The following is a 17,750-nucleotide window of genomic DNA, read 5'->3' on the forward strand; positions in this document are numbered from 1 at the left end:
TAAAGATTTCAGTTTGTTTTTCAATTGAGTTGTGTAGTTTATAGGTCACATTAAAGGTGGAAAAAGTTCTGAAATGATTTATCTTTGTCTAATTTTTTTTTACATCACAGAAACCTGACATTTTAACGAGGGTGTGTAGACTTTTTATATCCACTGTATATATATCTCTATCTCTCCATCCCAAAATCACTATACATTTTCTTACGTGAGAAGGTAACATGAAAGTTTTGTGAGACTAAAAAGTGCATGTTTGTGTACAAATTATACCTTAGCGTCTAATAGGGACAACTCACACAGACAAATGTTGGTTTATTCAGTACAGGAACAAACATTGTTGAGGAAAAAACAGAAATTGAACCAAGTTGTTTACTTGCATTGTCCCTTTAACCTTTCCTTGCAACAAAAAAAATTGCTTCTTGATAGTTCCTTTCCTTTTGACTATTCAGACTGGGGCATTAATGTAATCCTGAAATATGCAGCTAGTGGGTCCTGCCTTTAGCACTCTTCCTACTTCATTGTTGTAAATGACAACCTGCATTTGTCTTTTTCCTGCAGCTAATATATGAAGACTCTATGGATCTGATTGCTAAGCTACCCTGCATAGCAGCCAAGATTTACCGCAACCTGTACCGTGAGGGGAGCAGTATTGGAGCGATCGACTCCAACCTAGATTGGTCTTATAACTTCACAAACATGCTGGGTTACACAGACACAGAGTTCACTGAACTCATGAGGCTTTATCTCACCATCCATAGGTAAGGTTTTTTTGTTTTTTTTAATCTCTATTGAAGGGTTCGACAGTCATCACCCCAGTGTCCTGTCGTTTTTAGTACTACTGTGCAAAAGTTCTCATCAGTTTAAACAGGTGATATTTACACAGTTGTCAGGAATGGACAGTGTTTTGTTTTTTTATTTGAAAAGATTTAAGCATCCAGAATACTGAAGATATTAAGGTCTAATCAAAATTGAGCATCAAGGCAAATCTGCATGAAATATGGGCACCCACCTATTTAATATCATGAGTTGCGGCACATATGCTGCACAAAGCTTCTAACTTTACTATCACTGTTGGTGACACCACTATCTCCCCATCACCCCAAGTGCGCTGCCTAGGAGTTACACTTGACTCCAATCTGTCCTTCATACCCCTCATCCAATCGCTCTCTTCATCCTGTCGCAACCACGTACGCAATATCTCCAAATTTCATCCTTTTCTGAGTGCTGAAACTACTAAACAGTTAATCATTCTCTAGTAATTTCCCTGCTTGACTACTGTAACAACCTACTAACTGGCCTTCCTCTCCCCCTTCAATCCATCCTAAATGCCTCTGCTAGGCTAATACACCTCTCCCGACGCTCTGTATCCGCTGCACCTCTGTGGGGTCCCTTCACTGGCTCCCCATTCACAGCAGAATTAAATTCAAAATTCTCACTCTGATCTACAAAGCCCTTACCAATGCGCCCCCCCCATACCTGTCCTCACTCATCAACAAATATACTCCAGCCCGTCCCCTAAGATCCAACAACGATCTACTCCTTGCCTCTTCTACCATCACCTCCTCTCATGCTAGACTACAGGACTTCTCTCGTGCGGCACCAACCCTCTGGAACGCACTTCCTCGAGCTGTCAGTCTTTCCCCCAACCTCTCCTCCTTTAAACGCTCCCTAAAGACCTTCTTGTTCAGGGAAGCCTATCGCCAAATCAGCTACTAATAAATTCCACTTGCCTAATAGTTGCCCTCATCTAACTCCACACTAACATCATTCTAACCTTTGCAGTCCCCACCTCCTGTTTCTCACCCTTCTACCCATTTAGATTGTAAGTTCCCATGGGAACAGGGCTCCCAATTCCCCCTATATTTGTTTGTTAAATTTTGTCTGGTGTCTCATATTGTACTGTCCTTTTACCTTTGTTACCCATGGATAGCGCTGCGGAATCTGTTGGTGCTTTTATAAAATAATAATAATAATATGCTACACTTCCCCTGATATGTCTTTTTTTTTTTCACACCCCAGTCAACAGTTTATAATTGCTATTCAGAAACTCTGTAAAAGTGTCTCGGCCATACATTTCTACGTTTAATCACGCTACTTAAGTTCTCAATCTGCTTCGAATGGGGCAAAAAAACAACAAACACAGTACAAGATAGTATAAATGGGCTTGTCTGGGGTTAACTGCCTGAATCCCTGAAAGTTGTGCAGCTGTCTGAGTGCTGGTGAGCACCCAGGGCTGCGAGTTTTGCAGGGTCATAGGATGCGCACCCAGTCTGGTTTGAGAGTGCACTCCATTTCTGTGTTTTGTATGTGTCTAGGGAAATAACAAAGGGCCTGTGTCACCCTTATTTGTATCTCAGTGTGTTTGGTTGAAGGCTGCATTGTGTGGCTGTAGGTTAGGTACCCAGTGATCCAAATGCTGTAACACTTCCATTTTTCTTTTAATCTAGCTGTGTGGTTTCAAGAGATTGCCAGATGTGTTGTGTTAATAATTTAGTGTTGTAGTTTTCCCAATGGGCTTTGCACCCTGACTTGGCTAGGGTTAACTGCCAGAGTCCCTGAAAAAAGCTGAAAAGCAGTCTGTGAGGGCTGGTGAGTCTGAGTGCAGTCTGTTTCAATATGTATGTGGGGGGTGTTAATAGTTTAGATTTTATTTTAACTCTTCCTTGCCTTTTTTCCCTCCTCCAAATTATTCCTACCACCCAGAGATAATACAGTTTTCACTGCAGCTGTCTCATTTTTCTGACAGTAGTTTCTGGGACATGCACAACAATAGTAAAATTAGTTAGCTGTTGATGCAGCCTCTGTGTACAATGTGTGTCTGCCAGAGCGGTTGGAGGTATAATTAAAAGTTGGGAGACTAGATTTGTTTTGTATCGAAGGATGGGGTCAGTTCTATACCCTTTAGTTTCTGGGTTTAAATGTCTTTGTTGTATCTGAGACCATTTTAAAATGTAGTTTTTTTTATGTTTTATAAAACAGATGCAAGCAGTTAGTTCACAGGGTTCAGCTGTACACTTCTGCTCAAAAAAAAACAAAAAAACTTTAACAATCTTTTTTATTTATGCAAAAATGGTTTATTAGGGATAAGCAAAAACTTGCATTTTTACTATTAAATCCGTCGAAGAAATTAGCAAAAATACCACAGATAGTGACACATCCCTGTTGTGTTTATGTATGTATGTCTCAAAATTCCCACTAGCCATTGGCGAGTGAATGTTGAGTCTTTTGGCATGTTGTACTATATGTGCACAATATACATTCCTATTGCAGCACTGACAAACACACATTTTGTGCTATAACTATTATATAAAGTGATATTATATAGCCATGAAAGTACAAAGAAATGTTATTCTTTTAGGGCTGTAGGGACCCCATTAGTGCTAAGACTGGTACTTCTGAGATGGTAAACGGGGCAGAGAGATTGCAGAGGAAAAGTAAAAGTTGAGAAGGAGGTAGAGTTAAGAGACAATGGAGAAAATGTGAAGAGATATGAGAGAGTGTAAAGAGAAGATATGGCCTGAGAGAGAAGAGAGGGTAAAAAGATACTGAAGAGGAGGGAGTCAAGAAAGACGGTTAAGAGCGAGAAGAGAGAGATGATAAAAAAAAAAATCTCCAGGTCTGCTATGACCTTCCATGACAGTCAGCACTCTCTGTACTCTCTATGTTCAACAACTTTCTTTCCTTCCTAAGATAGGGAGAGTCCACAGCTTCATTCCTTACTTTTGGGAAATACAACACCTGGCCACCAGGAGGAGGCAAAGACACCCCAGCCAAAGGATTAAAAACCTTGAATATTGTGATGTATGTAAAACCCTGGATATGCTCATAGAACGGAGGGTGACGTGAGGGTCAAAATGATAGTTTAAGTATAGCGTGTAATAATATGTGTTTATTTCAATATGGCTGAAATAACGTTGGTTGGAAGTTAGCTCACAGTTGGCTTAGTTGACAGGGATTTTGCCTATGATGATAACAAAGGGTCCCAGAGGTAGACGGAGTATTACTCGTAATTAAAGTCAGGTGACAAGGATAACTACCTCCCAGCAACTAGAACAGCAGGTTGTTATATGACTTGCGTCCCCAGAGGCAGAACTTTTTTAAACTTTCTGCGATGAGATTTTCTTTAATGGAAACATTTTCTGCAGGTTATTTTAAAATAAAATTCAATTTCTCCAACATAGGTGTGTCCGGTCCACGGCGTCATCCTTACTTGTGGGATATTCTCTTCCCCAACAGGAAATGGCAAAGAGCCCAGCAAAGCTGGTCACATGATCCCTCCTAGGCTCCGCCTACCCCAGTCATTCTCTTTGCCGTTGTACAGGCAACATCTCCACGGAGATGGCTTAGAGTTTTTTAGTGTTCTGGATCCTTGGACGCTAGAAATAGTCTCCCAAGGTTATTCTCTGGAGTTCAAGGGGCTTCCTCCAAGGGGGAGGTTCCACAGGTCTCAGTTGTCTTCAGAGCACATAAGAAGACAGGCATTCTTACATTGGGTAGAAGACCTGCTAAAAATGGGAGTGATTCATCCTGTTCCATTAGGAGAACAAGGGATGGGGTTCTACTCCAATCTGTTCATAGTTCCCAAAAAAGAGGGAACGTTCAGACCAATCTTAGATCTCAAGATCTTGAACAAGTTTCTCAAGGTTCCATCGTTCAAGATGGAAACCATTCGAAAACTTCTTCCTTCCATCCAGGAAGGTCAATTCATGACCAAGGTGGATTTCAAGGATGCGTATCTACATATTCCTATCCACAAGGAACATCATCGGTTCCTAAGGTTTGCATTCCTGGACAAGCATTTCCAGTTCGTGGCATTTTCTTTCGGATTAGCCACTGCTCCTAGGATTTTCTCATAGGTACTAGGGTCCCTTCTGGCGGTGCTAAGACCAAGGGGCATTGCTGTAGTACCTTACTTGGACGACATTCTGATTCGAGCGTCGTCCCTTCCTCAAGTAAAGGCTCACACGGACATTGTCCTGGCCTTTCTCAGATCTCACGGATGGAAAGTGAACGTGGAAAAGAGTTCTCTATCTCCGTCAACGAGGGTTCCCTTCTTGGGAACTATAATAGACTCCTTAGAAATGAGGATTTTTCTGACAGAAGCCAGTAAAACAAAACTTCTAGACTCTTGTCGGATACTTCATTCCGTTTCCTCTTCCTTCCATAGGGCAGTGCATGGAAGTGATAGGTTTGATGGTAGCGGCAATGGACATAGTTCCTTTTGTGCGCATTCATCTAAGACCATTACAACTGTTCATGCTCAGTCAGTGGAATGGGGACTATTCAGACTTGTCTCCGAAGATACAAGTAAATCAGAGGACCAGAGACTCATTCCGTTGGTGGCTGTCCCTGGACAACCTGTCACAAGGGATGACCTTCCGCAGACCAGAGTGGGTCATTGTCACGACCGACGCCAGTCTGATGGGCTGGGGCGCGGTCTGGGGATCCCTGAAAGCTCAGGGTCTTTGGTCTCGGGTAGAATCTCTTCTACCGATAAATATTCTGGAACTGAGAGCGATATTCAATGCTCTCAAAGCTTGGCCTCAGCTAGCGAGGGCCAAGTTCATACATCAACCATCAGGGGGGAACAAGGAGTTCCCTAGCGATGGAAGAAGTGACCAAAATCATTCTATGGGCGGAGTCTCACTCCTGCCACCTGTCTGCTATCCACATCCCAGGAGTGGAAAATTGGGAAGCGGATTTTCTGAGTCGTCAGACATTGCATCCGGGGGAGTGGGAACTCCATCCGGAAATCTTTGCCCAAGTCACTCAACCGTGGGGCATTCCAGACATGGATCTGATGGCCTCTCGTCAGAACTTCAGAGTTCCTTACTACGGGTACAGATCCAGGGATCCCAAGGCGGCTCTAGTGGATGCACTAGTAGCACCTTGGACCTTCAAACTAGCTTATGTGTTCCCGCCGTTTCCTCTCATCCCCAGGCTGGTAGCCAGGATCAATCAGGAGAGGGCGTCGGTGATTTTGATAGCTCCTGCGTGGCCACGCAGGACTTGGTATGCAGATCTGGTGAATATGTCATCGGCTCCACCATGGAAGCTACCTTTGACAGACCTTCTTGTTCTAGGTCCGTTCGACCCACTCCAGCTGACTGCTTGGAGATTGAACGCTTGATCTTATCAAAGCGAGGGTTCTCAGATTCTGTTATTAATACTCTTGTTCAGGCCTGAAAGCCTGTAACCAGAAAAATTACCACATAATTTGGTATATCTGTTGGTGTGAATCTGCAGGATTCCCTTGGGACAAGGTTAAGATTCCTAAGAGTCTATCCTTCCTTCGAGAAGGATTGAAAAAAGGATTATCTGCAAGTTCCTTGATGGGACAGATTTCTGCCTTGTCTGTGTTACTTCACAAAAAAGCTGGCAGCTGTGCCGGATGTTCTAGCCTTTGTTCAGGCTCTGGTTAGAATCAAGCCTGTTTACAAAATTTTGACTCCTCCTGGGAGTCTCAACCTAGTTCTTTCAGTTCTTCAGGGGGTTCCGTTTGAACCCTTACATTCCGTTGATATTAAGTTATTATCTTGGAAAGTTTTGTTTTTGGTTGCAATTTCTTCTGCTAGAAGAGTTTCAGAATTATCTGCTCTGCAGTGTTCTTCTCCTTATCTGGTGTTCCATGCAGATAAGGTGGTTTTGCGTACTAAACCTGGTTTTCTTCCAAAAGTTGTTTCTAACAAAAACATTAACCAGGAGATAGTTGTGCCTTCTTTGTGTCCTAATCCAGTTTCAAAGAAGGAACGTTTGTTGCACAACTTGGATGTAGTTCGTGCTCTCAAAGTTTACTTAGCAGCTACTAAGGATTTCAGACAAACTTTGTCTTTGTTTGTTGTTTATTCTGGTAAACGGAGAGGTCAAAAAGCAACTTCTACCTCTCTCTCCTTCTGGATTAAAAGCATTATCCGATTGGCTTATGAGACTGCCGGACGGCAGCCTCCTGAAAGAATCACAGCTCACTCCACTAGGGCTGTGGCTTCCACATGGGCCTTCAAGAACGAGGCTTCTGTTGATCAGATATGTAAGGCAGCGACTTGGTCTTCACTGCACACTTTTTCTAAATTTTACAAATTTGATACTTTTGCTTCTTCTGAGGCTATTTTTGGGAGAAAGGTTTTGCAAGCCGTGGTGCCTTCCATTTAGGTGACCTGATTTGCTCCCTCCCTTCATCCGTGTCCTAAAGCTTTGGTATTGGTTCCCACAAGTAAGGATGACGCCGTGGACCGGACACACCTATGTTGGAGAAAACAGAATTTATGTTTACCTGATAAATTACTTTCTCCAACGGTGTGTCCGGTCCACGGCCCGCCCTGGTTTTTTTAATCAGGTCTGATAATTTATTTTCTTTAACTACAGTCACCACGGTAACATATGGTTTCTCCTATGCAAATATTCCTCCTTAACGTCGGTCGAATGACTGGGGTAGGCGGAGCCTAGGAGGGATCATGTGACCAGCTTTGCTGGGCTCTTTGCCATTTCCTGTTGGGGAAGAGAATATCCCACAAGTAAGGATGACGCCGTGGACCGGACACACCGTTGGAGAAAGTAATTTATCAGGTAAACATAAATTCTGTTTTCTCCAACATAGGTGTTTCCGGTCCACGGCGTCATCCTTACTTGTGGGGATATTCTCAGCCCCAACAGGAAATGGCAAAGAGTCCCAGCAAAGCTGGTCACATGATCCCTCCTAGGCTCCGCCCACCCCAGTCATTCTCTTTGCCGTTGCACAGGCAACATCTCCACGGAGATGGTTAAGAGTTTTTTGGTGTTTAAATGTAGTTTTTATTCTTCAATCAAGTGTTTGTTATTTTAAAATAGTGCTGGTATGTACTATTTACTCTGAAACAGAAAAAAGATGAAGATTTCTGTTTGTAAGAGGAAGATGATTTTAGCAGAAGTTACTAAAATCGATTGCTGTTTCCACACAGGACTGTTGAGATGAAGTAACTTCAGTTGGGGGAAACAGTTGGCAGACTTTTCTGCTTGAGGTATGACTGGCCGTATTTCTAACAAGACTATGTAATGCTGGAAGGCTGTCATTTCCCCTTATGGGGACCGGTAAGCCATTTTCTTAGTTAAATAAAAGAATAAAGGGCTTCATAAGGGCTTAAAAAACTGGTAGACATTTTTCTGGGCTAAAACGATTGCTTTGCTAGGCATATTTTGCAGATTCTAACTATTAATGGTTATTATAATCTTGGGGATTGTTTAGAAAAATGGCAGGCACTGTGTTGGACACCTTTTTCAGATGGGGGCCTTTTCTAGTTATAGACAGAGCCTCATTTTCGCGCCACTAATGCGCAGTTGTTTTTGGAGAGCAAGGCATGCAGATGCATGTGTGAGGAGCTAAGAATCACTGAAAAAGCTTATAGAAGGCATCATTTGGTATCGTATTCCCCTCTGGGCTTGGTTGGGTCTCAGCAAAGCATATAGCTGGGACTGTATAGGGGTTAAATGTAAAAACGGCTCCGGTTCCGTTAATTTAAGGGTTAAAGCTCTGAAATTTGGTGTGCAATACTTGCTTTAAGACACTGTGGTGAAATTTTGGTGAATTTTGAACAATTCCTTCATACTTTTTCACATATTCAGTAATAGTGTTTTCAGCTTGAAATTTAAAGTGACAGTAACGGTTTTATTTTAAAACGTTTTTTGTGCTTTGTTGACAAGTTTAAGCCTGTTTAACATGTCTGTACCATCAGATAAGCTATGTTCTATATGTATGAAAGCCAAGGTGTCTCCCCATTTAAATTTATGTGATAATTGTGCCATAGTGTCCAAACAAAGTAGGGACAGTAATGCAACAGATAATGATATTGCCCAAGATGATTCCTCAAATGAGGGGAGTAAACATGATACTACATCATCCCCTTCTGTGTCTACACCAGTTTTGCCCACACAAGAGGCCCCTAGTACATCTAGTGCGCCAATTCTTATTACCATGCAACAATTAACGGCTGTAATGGATAACTCTATAGCAAACATTTTATCCAAAATGCCTACTTATCAGAGAAAGCGCGATTGCTCTGTTTTAAACACTGAAGAGCAAGAGGACGCTGATGATAATTGTTCTGACATACCCTCACACCAATCTGAAGGGGCCATGAGGGAGGTTTTGTCTGAGGGAGAAATTTCAGATTCAGGAAAAATTTCTCAACAAGCTGAACCTGATGTTGTGACATTTAAATTTAAATTAGAACATCTCCGCGCACTGCTTAAGGAGGTATTATCTACTCTGGATGATTGTGACAATTTGGTCATTCCAGAGAAATTATGTAAGATGGACAAGTTCCTAGAGGTTCCGGGGGCCCCCCGACGCTTTTCCTATACCCAAGCGGGTGGCGGACATAGTAAATAAAGAGTGGGAAAGGCCCGGCATACCTTTTGTCCCCCCCCCCCCCTATATTTAAGAAATTATTTCCTATAGTCGACCCCAGAAAGGACTTATGGCAGACAGTCCCCAAGGTCGAGGGGGCGGTTTCTACTCTAAACAAACGCACTACTATTCCTATCGAAGATAGTTGTGCTTTCAAAGATCCTATGGATAAAAAATTAGAGGGTTTGCTTAAAAAGATTTTTGTTCAGCAAGGTTACCTTCTACAACCAATTTCATGCATTGTTCCTGTCACTACGGCAGCGTGTTTCTGGTTCGAGGAACTAGAAAAGTCGCTCAATAAAGAATCTTCGTATGAGGAGGTTATGGACAGAGTTCAAGCACTTAAATTGGCTAACTCTTTTATTTTAAATGCCGCTTTGCAATTAGCTAGATTAGCGGCGAAAAATTCAGGGTTTGCTATCGTGGCGCGCAGAACGCTTTGGCTAAAGTCTTGGTCAGCGGATGTGTCATCCAAGACAAAATTGCTTAACATCCCTTTCAAGGGTAAAACATTATTTGGACCTGATTTGAAAGAGATTATTTCAGACATCACTGGGGGAAAGGGCCACGCCCTCCCACAGGATAGGTCTTTTAAGGCTAAAAATAAGCCTAATTTTCGTCCCTTTCGCAGAAACGGACCAGCCTCTAATTCTACATCCTCTAAGCAAGAGGGTAATACTTCACAACCCAAACCAGCCTGGAGACCAATGCAAGGCTGGAACAAGGGTAAGCAGGCCAAGAAGCCTACCACTGCTACCAAAACAGCATGAAGGGATGGCCCCCGATCCGGGACCGGATCTGGTGGGGGGCAGACTTTCTCTCTTTGCTCAGGCTTGGGCAAGAGATGTTCAGGATCCTTGGGCGCTAGAAATAGTTTCTCAAGGTTATCTCCTGGAATTCAAGGAACTACCCCCAAGGGAAAGGTTCCACAGGTCTCAATTATCTTCAAACCAAATAAAAAGACAGGCATTCTTACATTGTGTAGAAGACCTGTTAAAGATGGGAGTGATTCATCCAGTTCCAATAAGAGAACAAGGGATGGGTTTTTATTCCAACCTGTTCATAGTTCTCAAAAAAGAGGGAACATTCAGACCAATTTTGGATCTCAAGATCCTAAACAAATTTCTCAAGGTTCCATCGTTCAAAATGGAAACTATTCGAACGATCCTACCTACTATCCAGGAAAATCAATTTATGACTACCGTGGATTTAAAGGATGCGTACCTACATATTCCTATCCACAAGGAACATCAGTTCCTAAGGTTCGCTTTTCTGGACAAGCATTACCAGTTTGTGGCACTTCCATTCGGATTAGCCACTGCTCCAAGGATTTTCACAAAGGTACTAGGGTCCCTTCTAGCGGTTCTAAGACCAAGGGGCATTGCAGTAGTACCTTACTTGGACGACATCCTGATTCAAGCGTCGTCTCTGTCAAAAGCAAAGGCTCATACGGACATCGTCCTAGCCTTTCTCAGATCTCACGGATGGAAGGTGAACAAAGAAAAAAGTTCTCTGTCCCCGTCAACAAGAGTTCCCTTCTTGGGAACAATAATAGATTCCTTAGAAATGAGGATTTTTCTGACAGAGTTCAGAAAATCAAAAATTCTAAGCTCTTGTCAAGTACTTCATTCTGTTCTTCGTCCTTCCATAGCGCAGTGCATGGAAGTAATAGGATTGATGGTTGCAGCAATGGACATAGTTCCTTTTGCACGAATTCATCTAAGACCATTACAACTGTGCATGCTCAGACAGTGGAATGGGGATTATACAGACTTGTCTCCGACGATTCAAGTAGATCAAAAGACCAGAGATTCACTCCGTTGGTGGCTGACCCTGGACAATCTGTCACAGGGAATGAGCTTCCGCAGACCAGAGTGGGTCATTGTCACGACCGACGCCAGTCTGGTGGGCTGGGGCGCGGTCTGGGAATTCCTGAAAGCTCAGGGTCTATGGTCTCGGGAAGAATCTCTTCTCCCGATAAACATTCTGGAACTGAGAGCGATATTCAATGCTCTCAAAGCTTGGCCTCAACTAGCAAAGGCCAAATTCATAAGGTTTCAATCAGACATGACGACTGTTGCATATATCAATCATCAGGGGGGAACAAGGAGTTCCCTGGCGATGGAAGAAGTGACCAAAATAATTCAATGGGTCACTCCTGCTACTTGTCTGCAATCCACATCCCAGGAGTGGAAAATTGGGAAGCAGATTTTCTGAGTCGTCAGACATTCCATCCGGGGGAGTGGGAACTCCATCCGGAAATCTTTGCCCAAATAACTCAATTATGGGGCATTCCAGACATGGATCTGATGGCGTCTCGTCAGAACTTCAAGGTTCCTTGCTACGGGTCCAGATCCAGGGATCCCAAGGCGACTCTAGTAGATGCACTAGTAGCACCTTGGACCTTCAACCTAGCTTATGTATTCCCACCGTTTCCTCTCATTCCCAGGCTGGTAGCCAGGATCAATCAGGAGAGGGCTTCGGTGATCTTGATAGCTCCTGCGTGGCCACGCAGGACTTGGTATGCAGACCTGGTGAATATGTCATCGGCTCCACCATGGAAGCTACCTTTGAGACAGGACCTTCTTGTTCAAGGTCCATTCGAACATCCGAATCTGGTTTCCCTCCAACTGACGGCTTGGAGATTGAACGCTTGATTTTATCAAAGCGTGGGTTTTCAGATTCTGTAATAGATACTCTGATTCAGGCTAGAAAGCCTGTAACTAGAAAAATTTACCATAAAATATGGAAAAAATATATCTGTTGGTGTGAATCTAAAGGATTCCCATGGAACAAGATAAAAATTCCTAAGATTCTATCCTTTCTACAAGAAGGTTTGGAGAAAGGATTATCTGCAAGTTCTCTGAAGGGACAGATCTCTGCTTTATCTGTTTTACTTCACAAAAGACTGGCAGCTGTGCCAGATGTTCAAGCATTTGTTCAGGCTCTGTTTACAGACCTTTGACTCCTCCCTGGAGTCTAAATCTAGTTCTTTCAGTTCTTCAAGGGGTTCCGTTTGAACCCTTACATTCCGTAGATATTAAGTTATTATCTTGGAAAGTTTTGTTTTTGGTTGCAATTTCTTCTGCTAGAAGAGTTTCAGAGTTATCTGCTCTGCAGTGTTCTCCGCCCTATCTGGTGTTCCATGCAGATAAGGTGGTTTTGCGTACTAAGCCTGGTTTTCTTCCGAAAGTTGTTTCCAACAAAAATATTAACCAGGAGATAGTTGTACCTTCTTTGTGTCCGAATCCAGTTTCAAAGAAGGAACGTTTGTTACACAATTTGGACGTAGTCCGTGCTCTAAAATTCTATTTAGAGGCTACTAAAGATTTCAGACAAACATCTTCCTTGTTTGTTGTTTATTCTGGTAAAAGGAGAGGTCAAAAAGAGACTTCTACCTCTCTTTCCTTTTGGCTTAAAAGCATTATCCGATTGGCTTATGAGACTGCAGGACGGCAGCCTCCTGAAAGAATCACAGCTCACTCCACTAGGGCTGTGGCTTCCACATGGGCCTTCAAGAACGAGGCTTCTGTTGACCAGATATGTAAGGCAGCGACTTGGTCTTCACTGCACACTTTTGCCAAATTTTACAAATTTGATACTTTTGCTTCTTCGGAGGCTATTTTTGGGAGAAAGGTTTTGCAAGCCGTGGTGCCTTCCATTTAGGTGACCTGATTTGCTCCCTCCCTTCATCCGTGTCCTAAAGCTTTGGTATTGGTTCCCACAAGTAAGGATGACGCCGTGGACCGGACACACCTATGTTGGAGAAAACAGAATTTATGCTTACCTGATAAATTACTTTCTCCAACGGTGTGTCCGGTCCACGGCCCGCCCTGGTTTTTTTAATCAGGTCTGATGAATTATTTTCTCTAACTACAGTCACCACGGTATCATATGATTTCTCCTATATATATTTCCTCCTGTCCGTCGGTCGAATGACTGGGGTGGGCGGAGCCTAGGAGGGATCATGTGACCAGCTTTGCTGGGACTCTTTGCCATTTCCTGTTGGGGAAGAGAATATCCCCACAAGTAAGGATGACGCCGTGGACCGGACACACCGTTGGAGAAAGTAATTTATCAGGTAAGCATAAATTCTGTTTTTTAAAATTAGGCAGTAACACTAAAGCACCAATTCAGTTGCAATGTGTTGATTAACTGGAGAATAAAGCAATTGTAAAAGTTTTATAATATATTGCAGCAGTTAAAAATCGGATTGCAAATTAGCTGCAGACAAAAAAAATAATTGTAAAATGTCTCTTGAATAAATTTGTTTCCTTTTCTTTTGATCAAGCATAGAAATGTAGTAATAAAAAAGGTGTATTGCTCATAAGAATGTCATTCAGAAAACACACCTTTGCAGACTTGGAAAAGTTAGGGGCTGAGAGCCAGTCAATAATGCATATTTGACTTTTCACTTTAAACAGCACTTTGCTGTGGATGCACTGTGTTAAGGAAAAACTTACACAGTGCTGCCAGAGCAAAGCTCTTTTTGAAGAGAACAGCCTGATATGGAGCAGTGCTGCAAAGTTAAAGCAGTAACAGTTCCTGCATGTGCCCTGTTCTTTCTGCAGACATACTGCATTTTCTGCGATGACATCTCAGATCACTGCATGTTCTGCCTTGGGGCTTGCGTCTAGTTTGTAGAAGTGAAGCGTAGCTTGATGTATTAGTATGCCGAGTAGCAGGCTGAGGCCCAATTTGGCAAGCAGTACACGGTCTTATAGTTAGCTGAGGTTAAGCGGAGTAGACAGATAATGCAGAGGCAAGCAGTACTGGCATATACATAGCAGCGATATATTTACAGCAGCAAGTTCGTGTAACTTGAATAACACAGTACCGTATAGTTGTCTGTTATGCCGTAGAGAGACTGCAGCCTGGAGGATCCTGTCCGATACTTCGGATGACGTCACACGCAGCAGCGTGAGCAGGCAGAGAGTCTTAGTTCCTGCATGAGCTGAAACAGCTGTCCGTTGAGCGAAAACTTTAGCAGGTACAATCAGCAGGTAAACAAGCAGGATAAGCGGAGGAGCTTTAAGGTGCCTGGCAGATAGCAACCACTGTCCAGGATAAGTCAGGGAAGTGGCTGGGTCCTTTGAGGATTAACTCGCAACGGTGTGTTGTTCAATGATACCTTAAATAGGGCGGTGTCGTCACATGACAGCAGGATTTAAAGGGGAAGTGTCGGTAAAGTGAAACGGAGAATACATGGTCCTGACAGTAATATCCCTCCCACATCCTCATTACCACAGTCATTCTTTGCCTTTCGTCATGTTAGGAGGTGGCAGAGAAGTGTCAGAAGATTCGGAGAGTCCTGAAAAAGGGTATCTGCCCTTCGAGATAGGACTGGAGTTTTAAGTAGTCATGTCAACCTCTCAGTGAGAGTATTGATGAAAGTTAATCTGGAGATGCAGGGAAAGTTTTTTCTCCAACATTGGTGTGTCCGGTCCACGGCGTCATCCTTACTTGTGGGATATTCTCTTCCCCAACAGGAAATGGCAAAGAGTCCCAGCAAAGCTGGTCACATGATCCCTCCTAGGCTCCGCCCACCCCAGTCATTCTCTTTGCCGTTGCACAGGCAACATCTACACGGAGATGGTTAAGAGTTTTTTGGTGTTTAAATGTAGTTTTATTCTTCGATCAAGTGTTTGTTATTTTAAAATAGTGCTGGTATGTACTATTTACTCTGAAACAGAAAAGGATGAAGATTTCTGTTTGTAAGAGGAAGATGATTTTAGCAGACAGTAACTAAAATCGATTGCTGTTTCCACACAGGACTGTTGAGATGAAGTAACTTCAGTTGGGGGAAACAGTTAGCAGTCTTTTCTGCTTAAGGTATGACTAGCCATATTTCTAACAAGACCATGTAATGCTGGAAGGCTGTCATTTCCCCTCATGGGGACCGGTAAGCCATTTTCTTAGTTAAACATAAAAGAATAAAGGGCTTCAAAAAGGGCTTAAAAACTGGTAGACATTTTTCTGGGCTAAAACAATTGCTTTACTAGGCATATTATGCAGATTCTAACTAATTATTGGTATTATAATCTTGGGGAACGTTTAGAAAAATGGCAGGCACTGTGTTGGACACCTTTTTCAGATGGGGGCCTTTCTAGTTATAGACAGAGCCTCATTCTGGGACTGTATAGGGGTTAAATGTAAAAACGGCTCCGGTTCCGTTAATTTAAGGGTTAAAGCTCTGAAATTTGGTGTGCAATACTTTTAATGCTTTAAGACACTGTGGTGAAATTTTGGTGAATTTTGAATAATTCCTTCATACTTTTTCACATATTCAGTAATAAAGTGTTTTCAGCTTGAAATTTAAAGTGACAGTAACGGTTTTATTTTAAAACGTTTTTTGTGCTTTGTTGACAAGTTTAAGCCTGTTTAACATGTCTGTACCATCAGATAAGCTATGTTCTATATGTATGAAAGCCAATGTGTCTCCCCATTTAAATTTATGTGATAATTGTGCCATAGTGTCCAAACAAAGTAAGGACAGTAATGCAACAGATAATGATATTGCCCAAGATGATTCCTCAAATGAGGGGAGTAAACATGATACTACATCATCCCCTACTGTGTCTACACCAGTTATGCCCACACAGGAGGCCCCTAGTACAACTAGTGCGCCAATACTTATTACCATGCAACAATTAACGGCTGTAATGGATAACTCCATAGCAAATCTTTTATCCAAAATGCCTACTTATCAGAGAAAGCGCGATTGCTCTGTTTTAAACACTGAAGAGCAAGAGGACGCTGATGATAATTGTTCTGACATACCCTCACACCAATCTCAAGGGGCCATGAGGGAGGTTTTGTCTGATGGAGAAATTTCAGATTCAGGAAAAATTTCTCATCAAGCTGAACCTGATGTTGTGACATTTAAATTTAAATTAGAACATCTCCGCGCACTGCTTAAGGAGGTGTTATCTACTCTGGATGATTGTGACAATTTGGTCATTCCAGAGAAATTATGTAAGATGGACAAGTTCCTAGAGATTCCGGTGCCCCCCGACGCTTTTCCTATACCCAAGCGGGTGGCGGACATAGTAAATAAAGAGTGGGAAAGGCCCGGCATACCTTTTGTTCCCCCCCCTATATTTAAGAAATTATTTCCTATAGTCGACCCCAGAAAGGACTTATGGCAGACAGTCCCCAAGGTCGAGGGGGCGGTTTCTACTCTAAACAAACGCACTACTATTCCTATCGAAGATAGTTGTGCTTTCAAAGATCCTATGGATAAGAAATTAGAGGGTTTGCTTAAAAAGATTTTTGTACAGCAAGGTTACCTTCTACAACCAATTTCATGCATTGTTCCTGTCACTACGGCAGCGTGTTTCTGGTTCGAGGAACTAGAAAAATCGCTCAGTAAAGAATATTCGTATGAGGAGGTTATGGACAGAGTTCAAGCACTTAAATTGGCCAACTCTTTTGTTTTAGATGCCGCTTTGCAATTAGCTAGATTAGCGGCGAAAAATTCAGGGTTTGCTGTCGTGGCGCGCAGAGTGCTTTGGCTAAAGTCTTGGTCAGCGGATGTGTCTTCCAAGACAAAATTGCTTAACATTCCTTTCAAAGGTAAAACATTATTTGGACCTGATTTGAAAGAGATTATTTCAGACATCACTGGGGGAAAGGGCCACGCCCTCCCACAGGATAGGTCTTTTAAGGCTAATAATAAGCCTAATTTTCGTCCCTTTCGCAGAAACGGACCAGTCTCTAATTCTGTATCCTCTAAGCAAGAGGGTAATACTTCACAACCCAAACCAGCCTGGAAACCAATGCAAGGCTGGAACAAGGGTAAGCAGGCCAAGAAGCCTACCACTGCTACCAAAACAGCATGAAGGGATAGCCCCCGATCCGGGACCGGATCTAGTGGGGGGCAGACTTTCTCTCTTTGCTCAGGCTTGGGCAAGAGATGTTTAGGATCCTTGGGCGCTAGAAATAGTTTCTCAAGGTTATCTCCTGGAATTCAAGGAACTACCCCCAAGGGGAAGGTTCCACAGGTCTCAATTATCTTCAAACCAAATAAAAAGACAGGCATTCTTACATTGTGTAGAAGACCTGTTAAAGATGGGAGTGATACATCCAGTTCCAATAAGAGAACAAGGAATGGGATTTTATTCCAATCTGTTCATAGTTCCCAAAAAAGAGGGAACATTCAGACCAATTTTGGATCTAAAGATCCTAAACAAATTTCTCAGGGTACCATCGTTCAAAATGGAAACTATTCGAACGATCCTACCTACTATCCAGGAAAATCAATTTAGGACTACCGTGGATTTAAAGGATGCGTACCTACATATTGCTATCCACAAGGAACATCATCAGTTCCTAAGGTTCGCTTTTCTGGACAAGCATTACCAGTTTGTGGCAC

At 42.7% G+C, this 17,750-nt stretch overlaps 1 protein-coding gene across 1 annotated transcript in view; it reads left to right on the forward strand.

The window, feature by feature from the left end:
- CS (citrate synthase) overlaps positions 1 to 17,750 on the forward strand; it is a 173,889-nt gene that overhangs the window by 103,475 nt on the left and 52,664 nt on the right. Inside the window, exon 7 of the mRNA XM_053708094.1 lies at positions 556 to 755. Within this exon, the coding sequence (XP_053564069.1) occupies positions 556 to 755 (200 nt within the window). The remainder of the gene's footprint in view (positions 1 to 555; positions 756 to 17,750) is intronic.

This window comes from Bombina bombina, chromosome 3 (genome assembly GCF_027579735.1).
Source record: "Bombina bombina isolate aBomBom1 chromosome 3, aBomBom1.pri, whole genome shotgun sequence".
Classification (NCBI taxonomy): domain Eukaryota; kingdom Metazoa; phylum Chordata; class Amphibia; order Anura; family Bombinatoridae; genus Bombina; species Bombina bombina.